This window comes from Amphiura filiformis, chromosome 5 (assembly GCF_039555335.1).
Source record: "Amphiura filiformis chromosome 5, Afil_fr2py, whole genome shotgun sequence".
Lineage (NCBI taxonomy): Eukaryota > Metazoa > Echinodermata > Ophiuroidea > Amphilepidida > Amphiuridae > Amphiura > Amphiura filiformis.
The window spans coordinates 55,259,645-55,277,813 of record NC_092632.1 but is presented as its reverse complement, the minus strand read 5'-3'; the positions used below and the strand labels follow the sequence as shown (position 1 = coordinate 55,277,813).

Below are 18,169 nucleotides of genomic sequence, written 5' to 3'. Positions count from 1 at the left end.
TGTATGTCTTACCATTTGATATCCTCAGGATGTGTATCACCTGAAAGACACAAGACACTCAGGGTGATAATTCCAGGAATTACCATCTCAAAATTTGATTACTCACACTCATCTATAATTATTGCACTTCAGATGTGTGGGTATTTTGCCCAACAGGAAAGTTAGTTTAAGCCATAATGTATGATTTCCATCAAATTTTAATTTTGTTATTCTGTAATCAAATGCTGAAATAATATTAGTAATAACTGTCAGGAATGATTTCTGTCCATTTTATGGGTGACTTTATTATGTTAAAATTCGGCTGATTCCATTTAGGTGTAAGTTGGGACATGTGTAAACATTACAAATATGCCATAAAAACATTATGGCCATAACACTAGCATGTGTGATTCTGGTCTTGTCTTTAACATAGACGGATGTGTCTTCAATTCCCTGATTAGTATCTAGCTTGGTATCGTCAAGCCAAGATGACTATATTCCTGTGTGTTCTATCTTTCCCTCACTCCCTGTATGTGCATATATCATTGACCAAATCCAACTTATTGTCTATCTTACAGGTAAAATGTCATAAATATTGGCCAGAATTAGGTCAGAAAATCACCTACCCACCTACATTAGAGGTTACTTGCGTGACCTGTGAAGAGACTGCCTCATTTGCATATCGGGATTTTATAATTACACATCTCAAGGTAAGGATATCATAGTAAAGTGTTAATTAGTAGTGGTATTGACATGATGCCATTGCATTTGTCAGTTAGTCTCTGTACAATTGTAAAAGTTTGATTTCAGCGATGACAACAGCACTACCAGATTCTTGTTGCTGCTGCTCCCAGAGGACACTGCCGTGCAGCTACTTCATTGTACTCTGAGTACACACATCACATACAGTACACACACTGGTTCTGAACTGATGCTGCACTGGTACTCTAGAGTAGCCACAAAGTAGCTGGGCAACAGTGTTAACTCTGGGGCGACAGTAATAGGAATTTGGTAGTGAACGCTGATGACAAGGATAACAACAATAATATAATATTCAAGTTAACCATTGAAAGCAGTTGCAACTTAATGGAAATTTGATTATTGATCTCAGTTCTTTTTTTTTTTGTGCTGTGAATTTAGACCCGTGAACAACGGAAAGTGTTACAAATGCAGTACATTGCATGGCCAGACCATGGGGTGCCTGATGATCCTTCTGACTTCCTTGATTTTGTCTTTAGAGTCAGACAAAATAGAGTGGGTGTAGATCATGCAACTATCGTACATTGTAGGTGAGTTATAATGTGCTGTAAGCCTGTGTGCAGTCAGTCGCTAGGTTGCTCCATAATGAAGTTACTTAGGCATTTCTATTATCCCAGCCCCGTGTGCTGCAAGAATTCATACCCAACCTTTATTAGTTTGAGCACATACAAGATCAAAAACTGATTCTTATTTTCTTTGTATTGTCTAAAATTAGATCAGTGTTGGTCCTGATTTTCAAGAATGAGTCATTTCTGTGGTAGCAGCGACAAGTCATTTCTGATCACAAACATGCACTCTTTCTTTTATTTTCCTCATCTAACCACAGAAATGAGTCATTTCCAAAGTTTCAAATTGTTTAGGAATCAAATATATTTGCTTATGTTTATCTACATTTTGCTTGTCTTGCAAATAATTTCAATTTAGTCACAAACCACAAAGAGTATACAAATACCTGCCATTGCTGCAAATTGATGTTCAAAAGCACCTTAAAAGATGTCAGTGTTATTGAACTTGTTTTTGCCCTGATTGTTTTGCTCGCACTTTTTCAGTTTTTTTTCAACAGCTATTTACATCCCTGTTAAAGTACTACACCCTCGATAAATTTGTGTCTATTTTTGCATTTTTCTCAAAAACTAATAACACAGTGGTAACAAAAGTTATGTATATTATAGGGGCAAGAATCAATTACTACACTGGAATTTCAGTGACCCAAGACAAGCGGTTTGTTATTTATGATCAGAAATAAGGTACCGCTAGGGTGTACCTCATTTCCTATCATATATACTGAACCGCTTGTCTTGAGTCACTGAAATTTCAGTGTAGTAATTGGATTCCTTGCCCCAATAATATACATAAGTTTTGTTACCAGTTTGTTATTAATTTTTGAGAAAAATGCAAAAATTGTCACAAATTTACCACAGGGGTGTAGTACCCCCTTAAATATTTCCACAGTCATTTCAAGGTCATCTATCTGATTAATCTGGTCAAGTTGGATTTTCATTCTTTGTATTTACAATGTAAACCTGTAATTGTTATTAATTTGTTTTCAGTGCCGGCATTGGTAGAACAGGTGTATTAATAACCATGGAGACCGCTATGTGTTTAATAGAGAGTAATGAACCAGTGTATCCATTAGATATTGTGAGGACTATGAGAGACCAACGAGCTATGCTTATCCAAACACCAGCTCAGTACAGATTTGTGTGTGATGCTATCGTCAGAGTTTACATGGGTAAGTCATGGCTGTTTATTTTACTGATAAAGTAAATGTTGGGTAGATGCGGGCAGTGGATGACAAAGATGTCACATTTTAAACCCAAGAATAGCTGATATAGTGCTTGTTATAGCACAGGAATGAAAACACCTTCAAAATGACTTTTGTCAACATTGCCCTCATTTTGCTTAATTGATTCACTTACCAATCCACAAAAGAAGATAAAATTGGGGAACAAAGATGATCAGTAAAGGAAATGAGTCAACAGTGGATGAGAACAAACAGTGGTCTGTTAATGAAGGGCTATCATGCTATTTTCAATGAAGGGAAATGTTCTACTGGATGGAAGAATGAAAATGCTTTTTTAGTGCAAACACTTGTAATAGAAATTGAAAAGTGTGATGAAATGTCATCAAAACTCATTATATATTGTACAAGCCAAATGAAATTGCATAAGAACAAGAACACTACCTTTAAAATAAATGTTTTTTGTTGATAATTTACAGAAGGTATTGTTCGACCTCTTGAAGAATACAAGACGTAGGAGATATTGGAATGGCTCCTGTGCCAAGCATATAGAGGTGACTCAAGCGGAACTCTCTCCTCAGGAAGTTATGACCTCTGACTTGTGACCTTTGAACTCATCATGAATATAGATATTTAGATATATTCTGCAACATAGCCTACGCTGGAATTTCACTTTGCAAACATTGTACAGCATTGCTACTCAAAGACTGCCAAGAATATGTAACTATTGTATTGTCATGGATTCTGTGTCGTCATAGAAGACAAGGAACATTCAGCATTCTGTACACATGCCTTGTGACCTGTTATAGCCTCAACTCTAGAAGCATTGTTAATTTGTACTTTATTCTTTATGCAACTGGAATTTCTATGGGTGCTATAATGAGAACCCAGAAACCAAATGCCTGAACTCCCCAAGTACTAAACCACTGACCATTGACTGAAGAGTTGAGACTGTAGGAGGTTATAATGTACAACTAAGTTGAAGAACCACACACCAAGCTCTTTCACTGTGTTGTTAATGCAACACATTTTCAACATTTGTTTTTTATTTTGTAAAATCATGCAAAAAGTTACATTTGTTTTTTATTGGACCAAGGCAAGAGAAAATGCTTGCATTTCTATCATTTTCTCCCATATGTGATGTTGGTAATATTACACAGATACAGCTTTGTTTTGTGTGAGGCCATACTTCTAAAAGATATGAAACTGTCAATAAATTTAAAAAAACAAAGTAACAAAAAAAAAAACCAAGAGCCATCAACATTGAAAATTATCCAAACTATGGATGGCATTTGAAATTAGAATTTCAATTATAGTAGTTAAATGCTTCTTTAAACTTGGTAACTTGTGAAATATGTTATCAAAGCTCAAAATAAATTAAAGAGTTTAACTTCAACACTACACTATCATGACTATATTTTCGCTCACCTGGAAAGCTCAAATGTCAGAAATTCTGTCAGAAATTTATGATCAATTCAAAAGTAAAAACACCTGCATACATTGGGATGTGTAAAGTTATTGGCAGTGCAAATCTTCCAAGAATATGGGTCTCTTGTATGTTACATACTGTCAGCATACAAAATGCACAAGCTTCAGTTGTCATTTCCAGAGGGCTCAGTTCAATTAAGTACGCTTCCAGTCTGTTCATACCTCATGGTGCTGAAAGATGATGTCAATTCACATGACTGTTGGAAAGACAAAACAACTTCCACTGTGTAAGGTAGTCCCTGTAGAGGGAGACTCATGCCAGCTAGATTAGAGATAGAATCCAGGTCAGTCAGAACCATGGGAGGAGCTGGTCCTTACCAGTGGGTTTGGTGTATGTAAGTAACAATATGCTTCAGTCCATAGGAGTTGGATATCTCAAATGTGTGCCAGCCACCTGTGTCAGTGATGTGACTGCCCAAGCCAATCTGTGTGGTGGATGTTAAAGTCACCAAATAAGACCATGTATTGAGCACTGAAGCTTTGATAATGTGGTGGGTTACAATAATATTAACCGTTTCCTTTTAACAGGCATTCTGGCATTTTCTCATTTAATGTTTATTGTGCACAAAACAAACAAGCTATGATCAGCTTGCAATAGGCAAGATTTTATTATATTTATTTTTTATGATTAAAAGAAAAAAGATTGATTAATTTTTGCTACAATACTGGACATGTCAGTAAATTCCCAATTTCGCCAGCGTAAATTCACAAAAGCGTGCGTCGGTCACACCAACTTAATACGCAAAGCGCACTTTGCATAGGTCATGCGCCCAGCTGTGTATATCAATCCATGATGTTATGAGTCCTGCCTTTATGAGCTGATCATAGTATGATTAATTAAAAAATACAATCAGAATCATAATAGTGATGATGATGATAATCAATATGACTCCTCAATTCTGGAAGCTCTTTCATTTCCACCTTTGGTATATACATACCGGCAGCTTGGTAAGAATGGTGTATAGGTGCGCCACATAGGCAAACTTTGAATGTAATTTTTACATATCACAAGTAAGTGGGTTTTGAACTGGGCCCAGGCTAACCTAAATGTAACATCCATAATTACTTTCCATGTTTGACACTCTATTTTGTATGCAATCATGTTTAACAGTATGAAACTCTTTATACAGGCATTGTTTAGCCTAAAATTCCAACTATTTTTTATCCAAAATCATTCTTACATTTTTATTAATCGCTTAAGTTTTTTTAAGCATCCAAATATATACTGTATGAAACTCTTATCTATGAATGTTAATATTGTTATGAATCAGATTGATATTAATGACTGTGTTTATGGGTAACAAGTCTGTATCACTCGGAAACAAGTAAGGGAGCACCATTTGATACTGCCAATAGTAATATAACATTTAAAGCTAATACATCATTTGCTTTAAGTAAATGATGTGAATTTTTTGATATTAAACAGCTCACTCAAATGATGAATTGTACCCTTTCTACAATGCTCTGTGATTTCATTGTAAGACCACACAGCATCCATCCCAGAGATTCTGAACAGATGTGGAATGTGAAATCCACTATAGTATTCAGCAAATTCCTTCAGCGGTGTCCTTCTGCTCTTTCTGATTATCACGTAAAAAGAACTAGATCACACGATGCTACGCGGATTGTTCAGCGAATTTGGTGCCGATTTTATGATGACGTGATTCAATTAGCCAATCAGAACCCCACTTTTTTTACTCCATAAACAGCGCCAAATCGGCAGACCGCTTAAGAACGTTGCTGAAAACTATAGGAAGGAGTAATAGATAGTCATTTCACATGTACACTTATTAATTATAACTGTGAAGTGCTTATGTTTCCACAACCACAAATGATTACATGAAATTAGGAGTAAATTTAGATTTGGACCACAATCCAGTAAGTGCCATGGCTAGCCATCTTACATCCATAAGCGATGGGAATTATCATTTGTTTATATCATAGATAGTAAAGGAGTGCCAATATGCTGTCTTCATGCATGCCTTTAATTATATGTGCCAGTGGCATTGTTTACCCATATACCGTAAAAACTTGATAGTTAGCATGTGCGTACAATCGAGCACTTCTTTAAAACATGCAAACATGAAGAGCCCCATCCACAAAAGTGTAAAGGGTTTTGAGCAAATCATCGATACACATAGTTATATACATGCAAGTAAACCTGTAAATTTGTATCTGAACCCCATTAGTTCAGTTGGTAAAGCGCCGGACTATGGTACAATTTCTTGTTTTCAAAAGCGCTTGATAGTAAGCACATATGCTAACTATCCAGTTTTTATGGTAATGTAGTTTCAGGGTGAAGCTATCATAGAATGGTCTTGCATGAGGTTATGTAGGTACTGCTCCCCAGTCCTCTTGTGTTGACCTATCTGCTTTAGGATATGAACTCCCTCTTTGGTATGGTGTATCCTCAACCTTTCCTTGATCTTGGACTTCGATGTTGGAAAACATCCATGGTGCCACATTATGTACAAATATCTTACACTGGCTTCCAGATAGGAACGGTGCACTCGTGCTGATCGATGTGTGCGCCCTGTTTTGAGGGACACAGGCCAGGCTTTACTCCTGCCATGAGCGCTGAACAAAGCTGTAATGTGTAATTAGGCAATCAGATTACCGGTCTGATGTTATGATTTTAACATGTTCTTCCATGTTAACGCTGTGTACACTCACCGCGGGCAAGAGAGTGCTTTAGAAGCTAGTGTAGTAATGTAGCCAATACTACACGGTGCCAAATTCGACAGCTTAAGGAAAGTTGACCATTGTGGTGTTTACTGTTGTATTGTGGTACTCACTTTTAATCACTCCGATCAAGATGATGTCATAATGTGATACTTAAAGCAATATTATAACATTATCATACAAAATAGATTAGCATTTCTTTGACATAAGATGTTAGTTTTTACTGTCAGATATATCCCCTTTTATTTTTGAGCCGAACAACTACGGCAAAGCAAAGAAAATTGGAATCTACTACCAGCGCGTATGTCGCCAATACGTACCACTCCTTCGGTCATGTTATGGTACGACCCTTTGTTGTGTATATCACCGTCCCGCACGCCGTGTGTACTGTGTGTTATGAACATCGTGTATGCGTTCGACTAATAATTCCATTGTAATAATAAGGCGCCGGTTCCGGCGCTTTATTCAAAATCTCGGATTTTGACAAAACTACAGCACCTAGAGTCTTGATTTTTGCAGGGTATATTGGTTTAAGAAAGTACAATATAATCGTGTAAAAAAATTAATTTTACAAAATCAGTGAGGGCGTCCTCAACAGCAAATGTTATAATATGGCTTTAAGTGATATGATTGGAATCATACATGTATGCCCCTGTCCTTTATTAAGATTTGGTACACAGTCCAGATGACTGTGTATACAATGTGATATCTGACTTGTCTGTCAGAGTAACTCCTAGACATTTTTGATGGCGAATGAAATTGTCTTACTACCAATTATTGGTTACCACTTTCTTTAATAAAGAAATTCTAAAAATGTGTGCAATTTTCAGGATGTAAATCCCACCATTTGTAATTATTGTAATTATGTAAGATAAAAGCCAAAATGATTAACAAAAGTTGTATTTTATAAAGTATCTGATGAAGAAAATTGTTACGGAAAATGCAGTGACTAAGTTGCCAAATTATAATGTTAAAAGTTGTATACCCCAATGAAATGGTTTTGACTTTATGAGTCAAATTGCAAATTCTTGTTTTTTTTTATATCATTTTGTCACCTAATGAAATGGTAATCTTACAATTCGTCACTGGGCGGGAAAAACCTCATGTACTTTTTGCCCTTGAACATGGATGAAGCAAACTCTTCAATATAAAGTCTACACCTACAAGGTTTTATCCATGTTCAAGAGCCAAAAGTTCATATGAGGTTTTTCCCGCCCAGTGACGAATTGCAGCTTTTTTGGTTTTGCCCAATGTAAATGTAAGATTTTAGTGTAAAAGGCGATTTTTGCGTCAGTGCTTCCTGTTTTTGATAAAAATGATGTCTTGAAATTGTAACTGACCATGGTCAGTGTGAAATTGTTGTATGGGTGTAGGGCTCCTTCATGCTAATATGGAGCCCTGGGTATATTTGCAGGGATTTGCACAACTCATAAAATTGACATTACAATTCACTGCCTTTCAAATTGAAAGTCAGAAGTTTCATTTAATTGATCATTCATTTCTTGAGCAGCAAAGGAGGCCCATTCAGTGATTTGCTCATTGGGAGGATGGTAAAAATCATCAAAATTAAGGTTTACACACGTTTGCTACTGTCATAGATGTGCTAACATGACCTGCTGGTTAAGCTGGAAGCTGTATTAAAAACAATAGAAGACATTTTACACAAATTTGTAATATCTCTACTTAAAGGAGTATTTTGTGATCCTAGCAGCCTCGTTTTATGACATTTTTCAGTAGATATCCACGAAAAAAGCTTATTCCCAAAATTTCAGTTGATTCCGATTTTGCGCTTGTGAGTTATGCATAGACAATGTGTTGTAAATTTAAATTTCACAATATTTTTGAGAAACGAATTAATTTGCAAGAAATATTTGGTACATAAACATTGTGTAGCCAGAGGTTTCCAGTGGTATAAAAAAAGTTTTTGAGAAAAGTGGGGGGATGAGGCTGTGGATCACGGAATGCCCTTTTAAGTAGCGAAATTAGCTACATGTATTTGAATGGGTCTTCAACTTTGTCATAATGCTGTTTTCTTCGTTTTTTGCCAATTTTTTTCATTTCTAAAACAGACCCCCTTCTACCTAATGACAATTTGAATGACTTATCCTTCACTTTTAGGCAATTTCTAAACAATTTGAATTTTGTTACACTGGAATCAATGAATGGGCCTTTAAAATCTAGCTACTACTTTTATGTAGTAATTTCTTTCAATTAGTTAGACCCAAGGTTGTAATTGTTTGATTGAAAACTGAAACTCATCTAAAATGTCATGAAAGAAAAATGTTTGGACATGATATGTTTTCTCTATTTCCACAGCAGCAAATTTGTAAATGTCATTTCTATTAAATTTCACCCGTTTTGGCCTAACAGCAGTGAAAAACAGGGATCAGCGACCTCTTGAAAACCACAACCACTGGTGCCAGACATTGTAGACCTTATTTTGAAAATAGGCAAAAATGGAATAGATCTGGATATATTTATCAAATTGTAGAATTTTTAGCTACAAAACATGTTAGGTCCAGGGATATTAAAAAACCTGTTCTTTCATGATATCCAAAGATATTGGCAAGATTATGAAGGTATGCAGAGCAGATGTAATGTGACCATAGTTGAAATGCAACATGTTAGTGTAAGCTCAGCCAAAGTGAGGCTTTCTAATCATTTGTAGCTGGTTTAGCATAGTGGTGTACGATTGTTTTGGGGGCAAAATGAGTTGAATTTTCATAAATGAAACTACATTACAGAGCCCCAAAGATAGCACCGAGTGCCTTGCACTAAAGGGGCTACCCGGTATAATGAAAGCTCAAATTTTAACAATAAATAAATAATATAAGTATTTTTTTAATCATGTTCTTAGCAATAATAATCATCCTTCAGAGTGCTCTCCAGTAAGTCTTTCAAAGCATTTTCTCTAAACAATGTTTTTCATCGTATGTCATTGTATGTTAAACCAGCAACAAATTGATTGAAAGAGATGACGAAAAATATTCGATATAACAAAATGAAATTAGTCAAGGAATCAACAAGGGTTATTCAATAAGTTCTATCACCGCTCTTATAAATGTATATCGATACCTTCTCCAGATTTTTGTAGTGGACCTTGGAACCAAAATAAGATTTGATACAATGGAAACGGTAAAAATAATCCTGAAACATTTACATGAAAATATGTGTGTATCTCTCTTATGAGATTAGCTTGATATGCAAGTGTTATGATCATGCTAACTGAAACGACATCAAATAAGATACGACCCTCAGGTTATAATCATGGAAAATAAAAAAGGGCTACTATTTGCAGAAGCTGAGATATGAGGTTGGAGGCAGAACATTTTGAATGACCAAAATACAGATTTGGTGTAAAAGCCCCAATTTTGGAGAAAATCACAACAAACACATTTTTTGCCTTAAATTTTTGTAAACACATAGAAAAATTTTAAAAATCCAAAATTTGAGTTTTATTCAGTTTTATTTTGCATCTGCTCAAGCTAATCAGATGTCCCATGTTCAAGTTCTAATATGCATTGATTTCCTCAAATCAGTGATTTGCAACTATAGTTTGATCAGCTCGTAATCGGCGGGAATTGTTAGGCTTTTACCACTACGCCGAAAAGTAGACTCACATTAAGAGTGATAAAGAAAGACAAAAATATAGGACTTTAATTAATGCTTCTTGTGCGATGTCACAAGACAGTTCTCAAAATAAAATATACATGTATTTATATTATTCCGCGATGGTTTAAAGGCCTGACGATTACGAGCTGATCAAACTATAGTGAAACTTTGACTGATGGGCATGCCTTGTTCTTGATCACTTTCAAGTTTTTTACAACAATTGATATTATTTCACATTGTAGATAATTATAGAACATATTGAAATTGGTTTTATGAGGTTTCTATGTGCTTCTGATAACAGAATATTTGTATGATTTCCAATTTTTGCTGTGCAAAATGTTTTGTACAGTTGTAGGCTGGATCTCCTCATTTTATAAGCACAATTTTCATACATCCTTTCTAGAAGATATGTAATATGTTAATCTTTGTAATTCTGCATTTTTATGACCAAACAAGTAAATAACTTCTATTCTCTGGTTCACCTCAAGTTCGGTAGTGATGTACGTGCATATTTCGCCAGTCGCAATTTTGAAATCATGCATGTAAAGCTAGTATGCATACACGGGCGCTTTGTCGGTATGCTCACTATCAAAACTTGAAATGAACCAATGTATAGAAAACCTGACGCCATGTTTGTATTCAAAAGTTGCTGCTTCCATTAACCTTGCTATGTGTATACTCATTTAAATAGACTTGAACCATATATTTCTTCTCTTTATTATGGTGCAGATAGCAAAGTATAGTTTTGATATACTCATTGAACATTTATTTGATTTTATATCTTAAATTTTGTTTCAGAATGTGACCTTTTTTATATCAGTTAATGTCTCATGTGTTTTGATACATTATTGTCCCTCATCTGACTGTTAGGGTTAAATTATTCTTGTGATTTGTGCAAGGTTTTGCTATATTATGTTGAACTAATTTTGTTAAAAACAAAAGAATAACATCAACACATTTAGTTGGGAGGGACTAGATTCTGAGTCTTGAGTCTCAGCTTTTAAAGTGGGTGAACGGCAAGAAAAAATATTCAAGCAATTTCAAGAACATACTTAATCTAACCATATCCAAAGGCCTAGCAATGAATTAAAACTTAAGATTTCCCATAATTTGCACCGAAAATCAAGAATTGTCATTTTATTTTGAGGAAGTTAAATTAACTTGTACTTTAACAAAGGAATGATGATGTCAATGCAACCTGAAAAGTTACAATGATCCATATGACAACCTATTGAGTACTGTTGAGTGCAAAATCGGTGTAACCAAGCAGAACTGACTTTACAGATGATACAAGTGTCTGTACTGTGCTTGGAGGTGAAAATATTGTTGCATCAAAATATGTTAGCTAATATTAGTAGAAATTTTGAATTTGGATAAAAATTGTGGGAAATCTATACTTCCGATTCATTATTAGGCGTTTGAATAAGGTTTGATTAAGTATGTTCTTGAAATGGATTACACATGTTTTTCTTAATGTACACATCCTTTATGCGAACTGTGTCATGTTTCAGTTGTAAAAATTTATTGTCTTTATTTATGAACCGAGTTGGTGTAGCAATTAGCTATATCCAGATACACACTTTTTGATGTATGTAATATATGTATGTTTATTTAGCTCCGAATATTATTTGGTTTATGTTGTGATATTATTTTCATATTGTGTCAAATTCAACTCAATATACTGGATTGCAATTTAAGCTAGTGTGAAGTGTTAATTCAAATATTGGCCTAATCCATTTTAGTCCAAACTTCCCCTGTGGAACATTTTTAAAATATCTTTTACAGGGGTAATGTGATTTTCAAATGAAATTAGCACATTGGCCAACTGTATTTGTGACACGATCTGGTCCATGGGGGCCAAAGGAGGCATTTTTGACAATCGAGTTACTATAATTATTACAATATACATGTACTTGGAATAGGCTATCATTTACTGAAAACATCAAAGGCCTAGCATACTTGGTTCTAAAGTTATTAATTTTTTGATGTCTATTTTCTTATGTATTTTATTGTTCTTTACTCCATATTTTTACCTTTATCTCAGTTTCAAATTTGCCGCCTTTGGCCCCATTGAACAGATTGTGTCACATTTGAAAGTCACCCTCCTGTGGAAGATCAGAGGATGTATGAAATTCAAAATAGGGCTACGCTACATGTGGTCATTTCATTTGAAATTCATACTCCCCTGTGGAAGATATTTCCAGAATCTTCTTTTCTTTTCTTGACTATGTATAGCACACCTGTTGCAAACTAATTAACTTAGAGGTTTAAACCGTGTTCATGATCTTCAGGTTAATTTGCATGTTACCGGCCTTGTTATTTTCATGTTTACCATACACATGATTAATGAGAGGCATTGTAGCAATCATTTAGAGATAGCAAATAGCAATGGTAGGGGTGTACAATTTTACAATAAAATACGCACAAAAACAACAAAGCTTAACGATCATATAAGTGAACAAATACAAACTGTCATTTGAGAGAACTGTATGCCTTCCTCGAGTCAGTAATTTAGATATAGTTTTTTTGATAAGTATATCTATAGGAAATGGCTAGGAATCCAACTAGCATAACAGATTCCTGCTAAAATGAGCAATTTGTGAGAGAACCACAAAATTTGATTTTACTTAACTGCCTTGAGGAAGGCATACAGACTGTAGTATATGCTGTGCTCATTGGCAATACCTGAATCTCTTTATATTGCTTAATACCTGAAGTTCCAATGCGACTGCCTTTCTGACCCACTTGTGGGTTTGCCTGTCCAAGACACTTCAGGGGTATTGCTTGCTGGATAGTGACTTCACATATAAATCTATTTGAGAATACCTGATCTATGTCACATTCATTGTTAATATCTCTGCATGGTATATCTAGGTTTTGCATTTTCAACATTGACTAATTGGTTATGGCAATCAATTTGATATGAATAATCTAGGCCTTAAAAATGTGCCTTGAGATCTAATGATTCAAACCTATAAAGCCTATTCATTACTCAGCCACTAAGTCTGGTCATATGATTGAATTTTAAAACCAGTACCTCATGCCCGTTACATATTTATGTACCATGAACATCCTCTTCCTGTGGGCGGGCATATACATGCTAGCAAGTTCACAGGGGTGATATAATTTGGTTCACCTCAAGTTCGGTAGTGACGTACATGTGTATTTTGCTCGCCACAGTTTCGAATCGCGATAAAGTATTCACGTCACTACCGAACTTAGTGTGTCATTTCACTTGAGTCCGTATCAATTAATTGCAGCCTACAGGAATGGAATGCAGGTATATTTTCAATATATCATCCCTTGTTTAAAGATTGTTCCATTTCACTCGCTTTATTTCAAATTGGTGTGTTTTATTTTACCATAAAACATTCATAAGCAATTCATATTTGTATACAATTAACTCTTGTTGAATCATTGTCAATTATTTGATCACTGTACATGTGTAAACATCTCACAACAAGCGCTTGTTAGGGAGAATGATCATAATTTTTAATACAAATTAAAAGCAGTGCATTTGATCTGGATGTGTGGGGAAATTTGTTAGCTGTATGAGATTGCACTTACGTAAAATTGAATGAAATTTGGTACATGGTGTAAACAAAATTCTCCACAGTATCAATTTTAATTAAATTGTTTAATTAATTGGGTTAAAATGATCACCACTCAAACAAGTGTAGACTATTTTGTTGAGGTGTTTAACATGAGTGTATGCAAATATGGCAGTGGCGTTCTGATATGCTGATTGAATCTGCATCTTAATGGCAGCAAATTGAATCGGCATATTTGGGTTTGAGATATGGATCTTTTTTACCGGCAAACTGTTCAAATCAGAAAAATCAGATTTTTGCAGCATATTTGGGTTTGAGATATGGATCTTTTTTACTGGCAAAGTAAACAAATCTGAAAAATCAGATTTTTGCAGCATAAATTGTTTTGCCATCTCTATTTCATCTGTTTTGGTGTTCATCCTCTAGGCCAATATAGTGTGAAATGGTGGCATGTATTTTTCCATTGTGGCAAACACCAAGTTTTCAGCTCTCCATGGTGATTTTCCACTTAAAGAGTAGCTTGTTTGGTTGGAGGGGGGGGGGGTTGAGGGGCTTGTTCTTCCTCTTGATGTTTTCCACAGCAGAAAATGCTGCAATAAGGGATGAAATTAAAACTTGACCACCAGTTGACGAATGGTTACCGGCGGTTGAAGCGCATTCCATTGTTTAGAACAATAGAAACTGGCTCCAACCAGACGGAACTGCCCAGAACCGGCTGGTCGAGTTTTGATTTCATCCCTAAATCATTTACCTATACAGGGGTGTGAGAGTTCCTCTTTTCAGCTGATTTCCTTTTTTTGTTGCCAAAATGTACACGTTTTTTTAAATTTTCAGCTCATATTTGGCATTTTTCAGCGCTTTTAATTTTCCTTGTTCTTGGTTTGTGGCTTCTCACACCCCTGACCTATATTCTGGTGGCCACCTTCTACAATTTCAAAGAGTAAAACTGTCATCTAACTTTAATTGTAGCGCTTTGATTTGCTTTTTCATTTGACACTAGCTATAAAATGTGATCTGCAGTTAAATCAGGTCAAATGACTTATTAGAATTATATCTAATGACATTATCTGATAGAGTGCATGTACATGTATAGTGTATATTGAAAATGAATTCATGTACAGTGTAATGTTGACTATTTTTACAGATTATGATGGCATGATTACATACAAAGCTAATGATAATAAAAATCTATATTATACAAAATGAATTTGTGTGAAATGTCGTTTTAAATTGTCAGTGTTTTAGTTCTGTATACATGTACATACTCCCGATCATTGTTTTCAAGCCGTGCATGCCCTTTGAGATGGCTCAGTCATAAGCATCCACATGATACTTGCTGCTGTAAAGGGGCATGGTCTATTTTTTTTCCATGTTCTGTTTTCTATCTTACATCGAGGCCCCGTATATGATCTTGAGTGACCTCATTTTGATTTTGTTCATGCTTCCATGAGGGGAACACAAAAAAAGGTCAAAGGTTATCCAGGGGTTAAACTTCACCCAACTGGGGGTTATTCCTTCATGTAATTTTACACAGAATTAGGGTTAGGGTTAAGGTTAGGATTAGGGTTAGGATTAAGGTTATGAATAGGATTAGGGTTAGAGTTAGAGTTAGGATTAGCTTACACGAAATAATTACATGAAGGATCGACCCAACTGGGCTTAAAGGGGGGTAACCCTATTTGTTTAGTATAGGGATTGTCTTCAAACTTACATATATTGATATAAAATTGGATTAATTGAGCCCATATGTATTGGTCGAGCTAGTAGTCAAGTAACTCCTAGCGAGACCAATAAATATTGGGCGTAAAGCATCCAATTTTATCATTATTATGTGTTGGATCCAATGTTTTCACATACTTGGATTCATCAAAACATAATAATGTCAAATTATTGTCCCCTACATATGCATCCATGTGAGAAAATGAGAACATTTCAGCGGAAATGTGAATAATTGGCACAATTAGCAAGCCAATACGTTGGTATGCATTTATTGCATTCTGGTCCGGCATCTCACAACACTGCCATGATTGATTGTGTGCGGCATTCCCGCCCAAATGCATTTGTTAACAGTAAAACACTGCCCGTATATGTATAAACAACTGCGCTAATTTCACTGTCCGAATCATCACTTGTTGTTTAGTGCTTTCTGCATGCGATTTAATTTTTGTGTTATTGGAGCACCAAATGAACGCAATCCAAAGAAACCTCCAGGCTTTTCATTGCCATAATATGTAAACAGCTTCTCTCCTTTCTTTCCCAGAAGCTTTCTCAAGGCAATATTTTTCTCCAGACGTTTTTCATAGTATTCCACTCCCCCCTCTCGATATGCAGCCCCAAGCTCAATCAGCTTCTCATCACATTTAAGATCCATCTTTTCTGTAATGATACTCATTGCAAACTGATACACACAGTACAGTGGAATAGTGAGCAAAATAAGAAGGATGTAATTTGGTAAAGCTACCAAGTTTGTGATTTGAAGCAGAGCAACCAAACCAAAATTAGCTGTTATAAAACATGGTGCAAGCACTATTGAGTTCATCGGAAAGTTCTTATGAATAAGTGATAACTCCTTTGCAAGAGCAAATTTTCTGGCATTTTGACTGAAGGATAGAGCTTTCTTCAGTTTTTGCCCTTCTTCTGAATTCAGTTTTGATTTAATTGGTTCAGGAAACCTTTCTGTTGATACATCTGGATTATCTTGCAATATTTCCGGTATGCCAAATTTCACACCACTTGAAAACCATGGTAAGCCACGCCACATGATGCCAAACTGACTAATGACAAACACGTCATATCCCTTTGGCTTTATACAAAGATCTTGACACACATCACGGAATTCCCTCTTTTGGCTGGACACTAGTTGACATGGTGCTCCTTGTCTATCGTGTGATTGATAAAGTTGGGTGAACAGAAGTTCTGAGAAAATATGAGGGGTTGACTTAAGGGCTGGGGTATGAACGTTTGGACAGTATTTATTTTGGGACATTCGAGCACATCAGACATATCGAATTGCATTCTGAATCTGAAGAATGTCATTCTGATATCAAATAATTTTGATTTTTTGAAATTAGCAATTTAATACACATTTTATGGCAAATCATTAAAAATTGATATTTTGATATTTAACAGTACTTGAAGTAAACTTTATAAATCTGATGATTTATACTTAAAGTGTATGATGGTGGGATGAAAAGCCGACGATCAATTGAAAATTTTGACCTTTCGTATTGAAGATATGGATTTTTTTTCCCAAAACACTAAAAAAAATTAGGTCTTTTTGGGAAAAAAATCCATATCTTCAATATGAAAGTTCAAAATTTTCAATTGACCGTCGGCTTTTCCTCCCTACATACACTTTAAGAATATATCATTAGATTTATATAATTACTTCGAGGACTGTTATATATCAAAAATTTGAAAAATATCAAATTTTTATAATTTGTCATAAAATTTGTATTATATCGTGATTTTCAAAAATGAAAATTATTTGATATCAGAAAGACATGCTTCAGTATTCAGAATGCAATTCGATAGGTCTGAGGTGCTCTCATGTCCTACAAAAATACTGTCGAAACATAATAAACGCTCATTTTAGATCCCTTAATACATATAATTCCACCTGAAAGTATCCCAGCAGAGATGAACAAGTTACTAGGTCGCTGGAGGAATAGTGCAACACGTCCAATGGCCCGCTGCATTATGAGTTTAGTTTGGTACCTGCAGAAAAAGAAACAGACATTACACACTACCATAACATTATTCAAATTTGAGATATAACTTCTTAACTTACTCACTAGCTTAGAATGGATAAATGGCCGAGGTTTACAACGGACCCACCAACGTTTGAAGTAGCCCAGATATTTGTTTATTGAGAAAATATGATATTTGACTATTTTCATTTGGAAACTTCACAAAATCCTATCTCTTGAGCAGTTGTACTTCTTATAGAGAACACTTTTTAGAAGACCTAAATCCGGGACATATAGAAAATTTGCAATTTGACACTATTTTGGTTCATTATAATCATTGTGCTGTTACTAAGAAGATATTTGGTAGATTCAAGCTCGCCTGACCCGAAAGGGCCTTGTGTCAAGATTCCCCACTTTACTGTACTGCAAGTGGTTAGTAAATTTTATGTTACTAACAATAAAAAACACAACTTGACTCTTTTGTAGTCCAAGTAATGTGGATCTAGATGGGCATTATATGGCTTTTCAGCCCCCCCCCCCAAAAAAAATTTCATATTGACAATGTAAAAAAGAAAGAGTTGGAGGCTCAAATTTTCAGGTTTTCATTGGGTCAACTAAGAAAAAATTCCTTGAGGTATGGCGTGTACCACTTGGTCAGTTGGCATGGA

General features: G+C 35.3%; 2 protein-coding genes across 2 annotated transcripts in view; one reads left to right on the top strand and one right to left on the bottom strand.

Moving 5' to 3' along the window:
• LOC140153396 (tyrosine-protein phosphatase non-receptor type 4-like) overlaps nucleotides 1-5,406 on the top strand; it is a 107,387-nt gene extending 101,981 nt beyond the window's left edge. The window contains 4 exon segments of the mRNA XM_072176139.1: nucleotides 558-689; nucleotides 1,120-1,268; nucleotides 2,289-2,470; nucleotides 2,959-5,406. Coding sequence (XP_072032240.1) covers nucleotides 558-689; nucleotides 1,120-1,268; nucleotides 2,289-2,470; nucleotides 2,959-2,996 — 501 coding nt within the window. The 3' untranslated portion in view covers nucleotides 2,997-5,406.
• A 10,297-nt stretch (nucleotides 5,407-15,703) lies between these two features.
• Nucleotides 15,704-16,711, bottom strand: LOC140151910 (transmembrane protein 177-like). The gene has a single exon (XM_072174223.1). It carries the CDS (start codon nucleotides 16,571-16,573, stop codon nucleotides 15,938-15,940), a length of 636 nt encoding a protein of 211 aa, XP_072030324.1. The 5' UTR covers nucleotides 16,574-16,711; the 3' UTR covers nucleotides 15,704-15,937.
• Nucleotides 16,712-18,169: the final 1,458 nt, after the last annotated feature.

Coding starts and splice junctions, on each gene's coding strand:
- LOC140151910 (XM_072174223.1), bottom strand. CDS start 16,573: ATGTGGCGTGGCTTACCATGGTTTTCAAGTGGTGTGAAATTTGGCATA.